The sequence below is a fragment of the Mixophyes fleayi genome, chromosome 8 (assembly GCF_038048845.1).
Source record: "Mixophyes fleayi isolate aMixFle1 chromosome 8, aMixFle1.hap1, whole genome shotgun sequence".
NCBI classification, from domain to species: Eukaryota; Metazoa; Chordata; class Amphibia; order Anura; family Limnodynastidae; genus Mixophyes; species Mixophyes fleayi.
In genome coordinates, this window is record NC_134409.1 from 135963258 (window position 1) to 135978795 (window position 15538).

Consider the following 15538-nt stretch of genomic DNA (forward strand, 5'->3'; position numbering starts at 1 on the left):
AGTGATAACATAGAATGTGTGTAGCGTACACCGAGGCACAGTGATAACATAGAATGTGTGTAGTGTACACCGAGGCACAGTGATAACAGAATGTGTGTAGCGTACACCGAGGCACAGTGATAACATAGAATGTGTGTAGCGTACACCGAGGCACAGTGATAACATAGAATGTGTGTAGCGTACACCGAGGCACAGTGATAACATAGAATGTGTGTAGCGTACACCGAGGCACAGTGATAACAGAATGTGTGTAGTGTACACCGAGGCACAGTGATAACAGAATGTGTTTAGCGTACACCGAGGCACAGTGATAACATAGAATGTGTGTAGTGTACACCGAGGCACAGTGATAACATAGAATGTGTGTAGTGTACACAGAGGCACAGTGATAACAGAATGTGTTTAGCGTACACCGAGGCACAGTGATAACATAGAATGTGTGTAGCGTACACCGAGGCACAGTGATAACATAGAATGTGTGTAGCGTACACGGAGGCACAGTGATAACATATAATGTGTGTAGTGTACACGGAGGCACAGTGATAACATAGAATGTGTGTAGTGTACACCGAGGCACAGTGATAACATAGAATGTGTGTAGCGTACACCGAGGCACAGTGATAACATAGAATGTGTGTAGCGTACACTGAGGCACAGTGATAACATAGAATGTGTGTAGCGTACACCGAGGCACAGTGATAACATAGAATGTGTGTAGCGTACACCGAGGCACAGTGATAACATAGAATGTGTTTAGCGTACACCGAGGCACAGTGATAACATAGAATGTGTGTAGCGTACACCGAGGCACAGTGATAACATAGAATGTGTGTAGCGTACACCGAGGCACAGTGATAACATAGAATGTGTGTAGCGTACACCGAGGCACAGTGATAACATAGAATGTGTGTAGCGTACACTGAGGCACAGTGATAACATAGAATGTGTGTAGCGTACACCGAGGCACAGTGATAACATAGAATGTGTGTAGCGTACACCGAGGCACAGTGATAACATAGAATGTCTTTAGCGTACACCGAGGCACAGTGATAACATAGAATGTGTGTAGCGTACACCGAGGCACAGTGATAACATAGAATGTGTGTAGCGTACACCGAGGCACAGTGATAACAGAATGTGTGTAGCGTACACCGAGGCACAGTGATAACATAGAATGTGTGTAGTGTACACCGAGGCACAGTGATAACAGAATGTGTTTAGCGTACACCGAGGCACAGTGATAACATAGAATGTGTGTAGCGTACACCGAGGCACAGTGATAACATAGAATGTGTGTAGCGTACACCGAGGCACAGTGATAACAGAATGTGTTTAGCGTACACCGAGGCACAGTGATAACATAGAATGTGTGTAGTGTACACCGAGGCACAGTGATAACAGAATGTGTTTAGCGTACACCGAGGCACAGTGATAACATAGAATGTGTGTAGCGTACACCGAGGCACAGTGATAACAGAATGTGTGTAGCGTACACCGAGGCACAGTGATAACATAGAATGTGTGTAGCGTACACCGAGGCACAGTGATAACAGAATGTGTGTAGCGTACACCGAGGCACAGTGATAACATAGAATGTGTGTAGTGTACACCGAGGCACAGTGATAACAGAATGTGTGTAGCGTACACCGAGGCACAGTGATAACATAGAATGTGTGTAGTGTACACAGAGGCACAGTGATAACATAGAATGTGTGTAGTGTACACCGAGGCACAGTGATAACATAGAATGTGTTTAGCGTACACCGAGGCACAGTGATAACATAGAATGTGTGTAGCGTACACCGAGGCACAGTGATAACATAGAATGTGTGTAGCGTACACCGAGGCACAGTGATAACAGAATGTGTTTAGCGTACACCGAGGCACAGTGATAACATAGAATGTGTGTAGCGTACACCGAGGCACAGTGATAACATAGAATGTGTGTAGCGTACACGGAGGCACAGTGATAACATAGAATGTCTTTAGCGTACACCGAGGCACAGTGATAACATAGAATGTGTGTAGCGTACACGGAGGCACAGTGATAACATAGAATGTCTTTAGCGTACACCGAGGCACAGTGATAACATAGAATGTGTGTAGCGTACACCGAGGCACAGTGATAACATAGAATGTGTGTAGTGTACACCGAGGCACAGTGATAACATAGAATGTGTTTAGCGTACACCGAGGCACAGTGATAACATAGAATGTGTGTAGCGTACACCGAGGCACAGTGATAACATAGAATGTGTGTAGCGTACACCGAGGCACAGTGATAACATAGAATGTGTGTAGCGTACACCGAGGCACAGTGATAACATAGAATGTGTGTAGCGTACACCGAGGCACAGTGATAACATATAATGTGTGTAGCGTACACCGAGGCACAGTGATAACATATAATGTGTGTAGCGTACACCGAGGCACAGTGATAACAGAATGTGTTTAGCGTACACCGAGGCACAGTGATAACATAGAATGTCTTTAGCGTACACCGAGGCACAGTGATAACATAGAATGTGTGTAGCGTACACCGAGGCACAGTGATAACAGAATGTGTTTAGCGTACACCGAGGCACAGTGATAACATAGAATGTCTTTAGCGTACACCGAGGCACAGTGATAACATAGAATGTGTGTAGCGTACACCGAGGCACAGTGATAACATAGAATGTGTGTAGCGTACACCGAGGCACAGTGATAACATAGAATGTGTGTAGCGTACACCGAGGCACAGTGATAACATAGAATGTGTGTAGCGTACACCGAGGCACAGTGATAACAGAATGTGTTTAGCGTACACCGAGGCACAGTGATAACATAGAATGTGTGTAGCGTACACCGAGGCACAGTGATAACATAGAATGTGTGTAGCATACACCGAGGCACAGTGATAACATAGAATGTGTGTAGTGTACACCGAGGCACAGTGATAACATAGAATGTGTGTAGCGTACACCGAGGCACAGTGATAACATAGAATGTGTTTAGCGTACACCGAGGCACAGTGATAACATAGAATGTGTGTAGCGTACACCGAGGCACAGTGATAACATAGAATGTGTGTAGTGTACACCGAGGCACAGTGATAACATAGAATGTGTGTAGCATACACCGAGGCACAGTGATAACATAGAATGTGTTTAGCGTACACCGAGGCACAGTGATAACATAGAATGTGTGTAGCATACACCGAGGCACAGTGATAACATAGAATGTGTGTAGTGTACACCGAGGCACAGTGATAACATAGAATGTGTGTAGCGTACACCGAGGCACAGTGATAACATAGAATGTCTTTAGCGTACACCGAGGCACAGTGATAACATAGAATGTGTGTAGCGTACACCGAGGCACAGTGATAACAGAATGTGTGTAGCGTACACGGAGGCACAGTGATAACATAGAATGTGTGTAGCGTACACTGAGGCACAGTGATAACATAGAATGTGTGTAGTGTACACCGAGGCACAGTGATAACATAGAATGTGTGTAGCGTACACCGAGGCACAGTGATAACATAGAATGTGTGTAGTGTACACCGAGGCACAGTGATAACATAGAATGTGTGTAGTGTACACCGAGGCACAGTGATAACATAGAATGTGTGTAGTGTACACCGAGGCACAGTGATAACATAGAATGTGTGTAGTGTACACAGAGGCACAGTGATAACATAGAATGTGTGTAGTGTACACCGAGGCACAGTGATAACATAGAATGTGTGTAGCGTACACCGAGGCACAGTGATAACATAGAATGTCTTTAGCGTACACCGAGGCACAGTGATAACATAGAATGTGTGTAGCGTACACCGAGGCACAGTGATAACAGAATGTGTTTAGCGTACACCGAGGCACAGTGATAACATAGAATGTCTTTAGCGTACACCGAGGCACAGTGATAACATAGAATGTGTGTAGCGTACACCGAGGCACAGTGATAACATAGAATGTGTGTAGCGTACACCGAGGCACAGTGATAACATAGAATGTGTGTAGCGTACACCGAGGCACAGTGATAACATAGAATGTGTGTAGCGTACACTGAGGCACAGTGATAACATAGAATGTGTGTAGTGTACACGGAGGCACAGTGATAACATAGAATGTGTGTAGCGTACACCGAGGCACAGTGATAACAGAATGTGTTTAGCGTACACCGAGGCACAGTGATAACATAGAATGTGTGTAGCATACACCGAGGCACAGTGATAACATAGAATGTGTGTAGCGTACACGGAGGCACAGTGATAACATAGAATGTGTGTAGCGTACACCGAGGCACAGTGATAACAGAATGTGTTTAGCGTACACCGAGGCACAGTGATAACATAGAATGTGTTTAGCGTACACCGAGGCACAGTGATAACATAGAATGTGTGTAGCGTACACCGAGGCACAGTGATAACATAGAATGTGTGTAGCGTACACCGAGGCACAGTGATAACATAGAATGTGTGTAGCGTACACCGAGGCACAGTGATAACATAGAATGTGTGTAGTGTACACCGAGGCACAGTGATAACATAGAATGTGTGTAGTGTACACAGAGGCACAGTGATAACATAGAATGTCTTTAGCGTACACCGAGGCACAGTGATAACATAGAATGTCTTTAGCGTACACCGAGGCACAGTGATAACATAGAATGTCTTTAGCGTACACCGAGGCACAGTGATAACATAGAATGTGTGTAGTGTACACCGAGGCACAGTGATAACATAGAATGTCTTTAGCGTACACCGAGGCACAGTGATAACATAGAATGTGTGTAGCGTACACCGAGGCACAGTGATAACATAGAATGTCTTTAGCGTACACCGAGGCACAGTGATAACATAGAATGTGTGTAGTGTACACCGAGGCACAGTGATAACATAGAATGTGTGTAGCGTACACCGAGGCACAGTGATAACATAGAATGTGTGTAGTGTACACCGAGGCACAGTGATAACATAGAATGTGTGTAGCGTACACCGAGGCACAGTGATAACATAGAATGTGTGTAGTGTACACCGAGGCACAGTGATAACATAGAATGTCTTTAGCGTACACCGAGGCACAGTGATAACATAGAATGTCTTTAGCGTACACCGAGGCACAGTGATAACATAGAATGTGTGTAGCGTACACCGAGGCACAGTGATAACATAGAATGTGTGTAGTGTACACCGAGGCACAGTGATAACATAGAATGTCTTTAGCGTACACCGAGGCACAGTGATAACATAGAATGTGTGTAGCGTACACCGAGGCACAGTGATAACATAGAATGTCTTTAGCGTACACCGAGGCACAGTGATAACATAGAATGTGTGTAGTGTACACCGAGGCACAGTGATAACATAGAATGTGTGTAGTGTACACCGAGGCACAGTGATAACATAGAATGTGTGTAGCGTACACCGAGGCACAGTGATAACATAGAATGTGTGTAGCGTACACGGAGGCACAGTGATAACATAGAATGTGTGTAGCGTACACCGAGGCACAGTGATAACATAGAATGTGTGTAGCGTACACGGAGGCACAGTGATAACATAGAATGTGTGTAGTGTACACCGAGGCACAGTGATAACATAGAATGTGTGTAGTGTACACCGAGGCACAGTGATAACATAGAATGTGTGTAGTGTACACAGAGGCACAGTGATAACATAGAATGTGTGTAGTGTACACCGAGGCACAGTGATAACATAGAATGTGTGTAGTGTACACAGAGGCACAGTGATAACATAGAATGTGTGTAGCGTACACCGAGGCACAGTGATAACATAGAATGTGTGTAGTGTACACCGAGGCACAGTGATAACATAGAATGTCTTTAGCGTACACCGAGGCACAGTGATAACATAGAATGTGTGTAGCGTACACCGAGGCACAGTGATAACATAGAATGTCTTTAGCGTACACCGAGGTACAGTGATAACATAGAATGTGTGTAGCGTACACGGAGGCACAGTGATAACATAGAATGTGTGTAGCGTACACCGAGGCACAGTGATAACATAGAATGTCTTTAGCATACACCGAGGCACAGTGATAACATAGAATGTGTGTAGCGTACACGGAGGCACAGTGATAACAGAATGTGTGTAGCGTACACGGAGGCACAGTGATAACATAGAATGTGTGTAGCGTACTCCGAGGCACAGTGATAACATAGAATGTCTTTAGCGTACACCGAGGCACAGTGATAACATAGAATGTCTTTAGCGTACACCGAGGCACAGTGTTAACATAGAATGTCTTTAGCGTACACCGAGGCACAGTGATAACATAGAATGTGTGTAGTGTACACCGAGGCACAGTGATAACATAGAATGTCTTTAGCGTACACCGAGGCACAGTGATAACATAGAATGTCTTTAGCGTACACCGAGGCACAGTGATAACATAGAATGTCTTTAGCATACACAGAGGCACAGTGATAACACTTATTATTGAGTTCAGGTGTTTCGTAACCTCAGTCTCGTTCTCCACGCAGGACATTGAGAAGACCATGAGCACAGCCCTTAATGAATTGCGAGAGCTGGAACGGCAGAATACAGCTAAACAGGCCCCTGACGTTGTGCTGGACACTCTGGAACCCATGAAGAACATATCTCTCGGCACCCCAAATTCTGAGCCGGTCAGCCCTCTGCACACCATCATGATACGGGACCCTGATGCGGCCATGCGCAGAAGCAATTCCTCCAACACGGAGATGATGACCACCTTCAAGCCGGCATTGTCGGCCCGCCTGGCTGGCGCTCAGCTTAGACCACCACCGGTGAGACCGGCCAGGCCGATGGTCCAGCATCGATCTAGCAGCAGTAGCAGCTCTGGAATGGGAAGTCCGGCTCTCACCCCGACTGAGAAAGCGCTTCCTAACAACTCGTCGGAGAAGTCCGGGACCATGTGACCGTCTCAGGCTTCAGATACTGTTCCACGGTAATGTGCCGCAAAGGTCGGTGAGAACGTGGATGTAAGAGGGGCTCTAGGGTTTATGGTAATAGACCTTTTCCATACATGTCACAGAGGCTCCTCTTGTCCGTATCTCCACAGCCAAACATCTCACACGGGATCCGATCTTGCAACCACCTCTACATTGTCCACATGGGACTCATCTCACCCATCTCCCTTCCAGTAAAAACAGTCCATGGTTATATTCGCATCTGACCTTCAGATTGCCTTAAAATGCACTCCTGAGTCGGCACAATTTGGTAAATCCAGTCTTAAGTTTCCGTTTTTAGCTGTCTCGTTGCTTCTGGTCTTCTGTGAATCATTCAGAGCTGAGGGAACGACAGAGCTGGTGGGACGGTTGTGGTATCTAAGCCTGATGTGGTCTGGATCAAGGACCTTTGGAATAAAGTGTTGGTGGACGAACTGAAGACATTGATCTTCCTCGAAGGAAGTCGTCGATGGACCTCACACGTGTCGGCTGGTCTGTCAGCACCCTGCTGCTTTAATCATGGGACTCAAATATGGCTTCCAAGCCCTATTAGTTACTTGGTTTACACATATGCTGTACCAGGGGTCCATCGTCAATGGGGGGGGGGGGGGGATATATACGAGACCGGCTGCTCCATTTACTTTGAGCAATATATAACTTTGTACATAATTACTCTGAAATGTTAGTTACGTCGTTAACCCTGTGTAGGCCACGGGCCTAGCAATTATAAATATATATACGTACATCTATATAGTAGTTTAACCTATGTAGGAAAATGTGAAATTATGCTTGAACTTAAAAACCATAGAAAGGCTGTTTGTTCTGTCACTGGAAAGGAGATATATATGTATATATATGAATATACATTAAGAAAAGCCCTCAGATTTTACCTCAGCGGCTTTTTCTGACATTATCCACCGTACTTTCTGGGATTTAAGCTGGACCAAGAAAGATGTTGGTGAGGAACATAATTGGAGGGGGGGTGGGGTGGGCACGGCCATGATTTTTCACAGACGAACGTGGTAGTCTAACAAGGTTACAGGTCTAGAACAATACTGTAGCGTGTAGCATGCTGGGAATCGTAGTTTAAAAACAGCTGGAAGGCAACAGGTTGGAATAAAAAGCCTGTCTAACATCCATGACTAAACACTGAGCCATTTTTAACTGGAGACACTATTTCCAGAGTGAAAATATCCCAAAGAAATATGTTCATCCCTTCATAAAGCGCAGAAGCGCGTGTTTCAGAAAATGTCTGCGATGAGTGGCCATTTTAAAGGAGACTCTCATAGCATACACTTCAGCAGTCCTAGAGTGTGTCATTTTGACAATACGGTTCATCGTTCTGACTATGTTATGGTGATATCCAACGATGAAATGGGCTCATAATCATTTTAAATACAGTATGTTTCTAGTTAATGTTTGTAAATGGTTTTCATTTGGTTCCTAAGTGCATACATCCAAACGTAGGTGATGGGAGGATAGCATTTAACCTTTAAACGCCAATGTGTTGGGCTTGCTCTCGAGCATTCTGCCACAAGGAAGTAAAGATTAATGCAGGTTATCGAATAACATAGTGCAGGACACTGAAATTGCCTGTAGCCCATAACAACCAATCAGAAGGCTGCTTTTATTTGTCAAACTTGCAGTAGAGTGATAAAAGCTAATATCTGATTGGTTGCTATGGGTTACAGTACAATCTCTTACATGTAAACAATAGGAATAAGTAAGCAGTGTATTGTCAGGGAAAGAACCCATTAATGAGATGTATGCTATGTACATATGGACACCGAGCAGAGCATGTTCTCCTGTTAGGGTCCATATTGCTTCCTTTTCACGTCTCTCTCAGACCCCTGATTTAAGGTCCTTTTTAGGCCCCCTCTCAGGGCATTATTCTGATATTACCAGGCATGGGCCTGGGGGAAGCTGGGACCAGGTCATTCTCAGGTCTTCCAGTCTGATCAGGACTCTAGATCAGAGATCTGAGCTGGCCCAGACGTGTGGGAAGACCAGATGGGCCCGGGACTATGGATAGCGGGGACCGCAGGCCGCCTCTGGTTCGTTGCATGCGTCAGCATGAAAAAGACTACGATCGTTTCTATTACTGTATTGTTGGCTCTGGTCACTACTTATTTCCATCATTACTTATTTATTCTATACAGAGGGCACTGTGGGCAGATTAGCGTTATGGAGATCTGCTTTAACGGGGATGGGCGGCAGAAGGAGCGGCCTAGGGGGCAGAAAAGTGAAATCCAGGGCTGGATCTGAGAGATAACTGGTAAGGAAGGAAAACGGGGCCCTAAGAGGGGGACACAAAATGGCTGCCTGTGTGCAGATGGAACATGAATCCGTGCCAACGTCATGTAGGTCAGACGGTCAAACAGTCAGAACAAAATGCTGCACAAAATGCCATCATTCCACAGCTCTGTGCCAAGTTCTAGCTGTAAACCTGGACAACCTGAAGAATATGCACAATGCTTTCCTATCAGATGTGTCCCTGATATTGTCCTTTCTGCGTCTGTATGTGCGTAGTAGTTTTAGCATGGATCTACCACCCAATCTCTGAGCACTTTTTGTGTGATGCCAAGATGACATTGTTGCACCTTGTATTGTCTGCGAAACGCGTTAAGCACATAAAACCTACTGTTGGCCTATAGCACCAAGCTTACACAAAGCTCCCTCTACAGCTGATCCTGCACATTACACACAGTATAGGTCAGCTGCATCACCATACCGATACATATGTATTTATATGTATCCCCGTGTCCGACACACATTAACGCGTGTTAATGTGCGTCAGACACAGAGAGTTGCGTTTACTCAGCAGAAGCACACGACAAGGGGACTCTCCAGTTTTCTAGATCATCACTGGGAGCTGTTTACACTAAGAATATCCAATGGCCTTTCATTTGTATTTTTTATAATACAATGGTTGTGATATTAACATTCCGTTCCTAATGTCAGATAAGGGCTTCAATCACAGAGCACAAGGGCGCAGCTATGTAGTCCTAGTAGACTCAGGCCCCAGGATCAGAGAACCTGTGTGAGATGACGATATCATTGCTGCATTGCACTGTCGGGTATGAAGACCAGTGAGAACCCAGAGATATATTAGAAATTGTAATTCAGGACTGATGTGACCTAATCATCAACATTTGTTTATATAGCGCCAGCAAATTCCGTAGCGCTTTTCTGTAGCCCTAATGCAAAGAAAATATCTGTTGAGGCTTGTGTTGAAAAATGAACTGCATGATCCAATACTACATTTGATTTCTTAAGCCGCGATGCCTGCAAGTATTATGTTATGCCCAAATTGAGAAATAAGAAGGCACCACTGTGCGTAGGAGAAGAGTGCGCTCAACGGTGCTGGGGGAGAATCACTGGAATTCCTTAGTTTAGACCTAGACAATCGGGGACTATCCAGCAGCTCCCATAGGCCGTCTGAGCTGCTACAGCTGTTTCGTAATCTTCTAACAGTTCATCATTCATGTTTATTTTATCGTCTGTTTGAAATTTGAGCTACGCATCCGAATTCCACGTCCATCGTGTAACTAGTCCTCCATCAATTCTCCAATAAGTGATTTGTTGTGATCTATAACCCTTCATTCTCATACTAGTCTGCTCCCCACCGCTGACTTCCAGCCATCCCCACCTACTTGTCAGATTTCCATTCAAGAGGATGAGATAAGTGCATGACCCGTCTTTACGTTCTCTAGGAACTAGCCCCGCCCACTTGTAGCATGACGCGTTTCAAAGGATTTCCCAATGGAAACGAGCACCTAAACGCAGCAGAAATTGTCACCGTGGCTGTTATTTCTATATAGTAGAATATTTGCAGAATATAATGTGAAGGTGGCCTCGCAGGAGAGAGAAGTTCTCAAGGGCTGAGTCGCTTGTGACCCGTTCTGTTCAGCCAGACACTACCCTGTAACACTTCCCTTAGTGCCTTTTAGGGCAGAGGTGTAGCTGGGAATTTTTGTGGTCTGGGCATAGAATTATTAATTAAGCACCTCCTTTGCAAAATATTAGACCATGTCTACTTTCCGCCATGTGATCCTACCTGAGAAGCAGGGCCCGCCATTCTTACACCCCTGGTAGACAGATAAAGTCTCAGAATTGCCAATTTAAAACAAACTTGCGGCATGATGACGTGCGTGTCACTGAGTAAATTGCCCGGCTGATGGAGCACTGTCGCTGCACCCAGCAGAGGTACCTGTCCGTCCAGCATGCCCAGATACAGGCTCCTAATTTTATGTGACATCAGAACTTTCGGTTCCCAGGACAATCAAATGCCCCGGACAGTTGCCTGGTCAGACCGTAGCTTAGACCGGCTCCGCCGTGGTTATGACCACTGTGGCACAATGTAAATTTTGTAAAAGTACTAAGTGGGGCAATACATATAGTTGTCCATGTACACAGAAAATAACATATACAATTACAGACTGTACCATTAAATTGCAGACAGATCCCATAGCAATTGTTAATTATATTTCTACTTTTACTTGTACTTATTCATCCCCTCCTGCATCTTCTCTCCTGCCCCTGCTTCCCACCCCTTGTTACCCCTCTGTGGGGGTGCATTAAATAAAGCGCTTGCCCATACTGCTCCCTCTCTGCTTGTAATGGAGTGGAGCATTGTGGGTAGCGGCTCTGACCGATGATAATTATTACCCCCTCCTGTCTGATACTACTTGACATAACCCCCCCCTAACAGAACTGATCATATATTTCCTGTTAGTAGACACACGTATTAATGGTTGTAATAAATACCATATGACAATATCTCTATTTAACTAGTCCCATATATAGGGAAATTGGATTTTAAGTACAAGTTGTGTTCTGTAAGCTGATTTTCTCAGTACATTATTATAAACATGAATAATTCACGAATATGTCAGAATGAAAATATTTTAACGTGGGAGATGTAGGAGAAAAAAAATCATTTTTCTGTGCAGATTTATCATTTCATCGCTCGTCCAGTGCAGTTCCTCCTGGTAAAGATTTTCCACTGACTCCTGTGCAGACAAGGGCATAAAGAATGTTTTCAGGGATTGACAAACACGGGCTCAGTCTCTGTAAAGTTCTCAGGTGCTCATGCAGAAGGCAGGGGTTACAAAACAATGTGGAGCTGTTGTGAGGAGGTGCGAGAGGGGCAGCAGGAGCAGTGACTTCTCCTGGCAGAGGTTGTAGCACTTCCAAGCGTGCTCTATTTACACTATGATCACGACACGTCACACACGTGCACTATACGTACATTGCACTCTGTACTTGTTCTCTGGACCTTGTAGTCCGGTATATCTTCTAATTTATATACACAAACCCTACTAACGCCTCCGCTTCCTTCCTGCTACTATATTCTTACTCATGCTCTGTAACATTTAAGAGCCTCTCTGGCTTATACAATGAAAGCGGCCATTTTCTTTGCTGAACCAGTCTTCATTAGAACCCAGCCTGTTAACTCACTAGGACCCAGTATTATATTTATGAGGCCTGACTAATATTCATGAGTCATTGCTTAGTAGGCAATTGATATGCCGCCATCTCATGAGAAATGGTTCAGGACACAAAATGGCTGCCTCTAGTGTGTGTGGGACAACAGGAGCTCTTTCCTCATATACAGACCTCTCATAACCTGACACGTCTCACCCAGAGAATCTGGCAATGGATTAAGCCGGTATAATGTGCAGTATTCTTATATGTAAACTTGTTGGAACAGGTCCAGTACATCTGTTGTGATAAGATTCTGGCACACGGCCATCTTGATTAAAGTAGACCCGTTACCTACACCGAGCGGAGGCAGCCATTTTGTGAGCAGAACCAATATTCTTGAGAAAGCAGCCTCTCCAACCACTAGGAACTAATAACATAGCTGAGGCACTTTTGGCATCATGTCTAAGCAGAATGACTCGGCTATATATTGGTTCAGTACAAAACAAATGGCTGCCTCCATTGTGTGTAGACAACAGATACACTTTAAATGTCTCACCCCGGTCCCATTTCCCATCTCTGACTGTTTGGCCAATGTACCTCTTGGGCCTATACTGTGCCTCATCCTGGTGGGGCCGCCGCCTCTGATTGGCTGTTTGTATTTGTTGGCGCCAGGTAACATTAAAAGGAACTGCTGATTGGCTGAACTCTGCATAACTAATGTTACCCTCTTTGATTATTATTAACATTGTGTATGACAACACCGCTGAGCGTCTGACCTGATATGCTAATATATGCTAATGAAACCGATGTACAATAAATTCCTTGACTGGATTACGGAATAAATGGTGGTGTTTTATTTTAGGGCACATGTGGTGTTTTTATGCTGCCTGCTTCTCCCTATATAAATGGAGGAAATACAACTTCTACACTCACCCCTTATATCATTATCTAATGCTTCATATTGTGGCAGACCCCTCCCCGGATACATCCTCAGGGGTGTACCCAGCCTGACTGAGGTGGCCTCCTGCTCAACACTTGTAATACTAACATAAACATTGCATTGGGTGACAATGATTGTACTAGTTAAGTCCTATTAGATCTGCCGACAAGGTAAATACCACTATTTAGGACTTTTGCATCAAGAAAATTGTTATGTCTTAATTCCTTCACTTTGTTGCACCTCAGGGGTTGACGTCTGATTCAGTTGCCTCACGTTTCATTATTCGCCCAACCCTATATACTCTGCTATTTGTAGAGAAAGACCGTTGTACATGTTTCTGATGTAGAATCCGACATGTAATAGACAAACCGAGGGAGGGGGGGGGGGGGGGGGGGGGGGGGGGGTTCCTAGTGCCTGGAAACCCCCCTCCAAGCCTGGAGCACTGTATAATTGAGGTAGCTGTATCCTGCTTCCGCTTCACACAGCTCTGCTTGAAAAGAGAGAGAAGCGTGTACCTACCAGTAGTGCACGCAGCATTGCCCATGTATATTATGGGGATAGGAAGAGTTGGAGAGCAGCCAAGCACTGTCTAATATTATAGCCACGCCCCCATGCGTGCTGGTCACGCCCACTGGCGGCGTGGTGAGGAAACCCCTCTACAAATCATTGTGTTCACGACTTTACCATCACAGAAAAAAAATGCATTTGTAGACTGCATATAATGGTATGAACCCTAATTATGGGAAATTCCATAAAACTGAATGATGCAGAAGTTGGAGGTAAGCTAATTCCATATTCTATAAAAATATCACACTTTTACCTCATTTGCCACCACATTTTGGTAATAAACTGGAGGTAAATGGTTTTTTATCTAACATTGAGACAGGCCCGGTACTAGGATGTTTTTTTTGTCTCCTGCAATTCCATAAATTAGCACCTTTTTACATTAATACCATCAGCAACCCCCACATGACATTAATATCCCCCACATAACATTAGTACCATCCCCACATAACATTAGTACCACTCGCATGACGTTTACCTATCCTTGAAGATTTGGGAGACAGCCACATGTGCAGAGCGGAGGGGAGGTAAGGAGAGGACTGGAGAGAGGAGGGAAAGGAAAAGGGTGGTATCAAGAGGATGGAAGACAGACCAGAGCACCAGGTCCCCTACAACACCCCCCGACACTGAATCTGGGGGACCCCTAGGTTACCATCCTGCCACACTTACCACATTATGGCAGCTCTGTATGAAAATAATATAACATATTCATACGCCCACACATGATTAAAGTAATTCTTAATACATACAAATTGGGAGTTTTAAAAAAAACAATAGTATTCCATTTTAAATGACTGAACCTGCAGTTTGACATGTTGACCAGCAGATGGAGCCATATGAATGTAATTTAGGTATTTTTGATTTACAGTCATTCATTCTCAACTGTTTCTAGTTTAATGAGAAGAGATTAAAAAAAAAACCCACTGTATTTCACTCAAATTTCTGGAAACTACAAACTATTTACAAATAAAAATCTGTTGTCCACTGACAGGACAGGACATTGGCAAATGACTTGGTTTTATTGGCTAGCCGGTACTTGCAGACTGTCCTTATTGCTGTGTATTTTCCTGTGCGAATTCTGGCTTTCTCTCCTATAGATCTTTGCATGGAGAATTTTTGGACTGGTGACAGCCGCCTCCCAGAAGCCTTTGCAGGTGCAGATTTTCAGGAGTTTCTGCCATTGAGTGAGTGGCCTCTTACTGTGATCTGTGTTTTCAGAAGGATAAAGGAATTCATTTCAGCCGGTTCCAGGCTCCGTCCTCTGCGGGGTGCTGGCATCAGAAGTGATTTATACGCACACAACTTTCCACACATTGCTGGCAGGGGAGCGTGAGGAAATTAAACATTGGAGGGTGGGATCCTCACCTAGTTCTCCCCCTATAACCAGTAGCCTATATTAATGCATGTGCTTTCTGTATAGGTCTGTCTTACACAAGACACCGGTATGGGTTCTGGGGTTGACTGTTTTCTAAATCTGTAGACAGTTAACGAAGAGAGAGTCATGGACGTCTCCAACCCAAACATCGCCCGGATTCAGGAGAGCCCCAATAAGTTGGGATAGGCACTTTTACAAAATAACCACCCCTGTGATGATTGAAGATCTATTTCACCAACAGCCCTTGTGGTATAATATATTGCAAGCTACTGACCGTTACCATAGTTAGA

General features: G+C 44.6%; 1 protein-coding gene across 3 annotated transcripts in view; it reads left to right on the forward strand.

Moving 5' to 3' along the window:
• Positions 1-13200, forward strand: part of SRGAP3 (SLIT-ROBO Rho GTPase activating protein 3) — an 82510-nt gene extending 69310 nt beyond the window's left edge. For all 3 annotated transcript variants that reach the window (XM_075183733.1, XM_075183731.1, XM_075183732.1), the window contains exon 22: positions 6496-13200. In XM_075183733.1, coding sequence (XP_075039834.1) covers positions 6496-6912 — 417 coding nt within the window. In that variant the 3' untranslated portion in view covers positions 6913-13200. The remainder of the gene's footprint in view (positions 1-6495) is intronic.
• The last annotated feature ends 2338 nt before the right edge of the window (positions 13201-15538 follow it).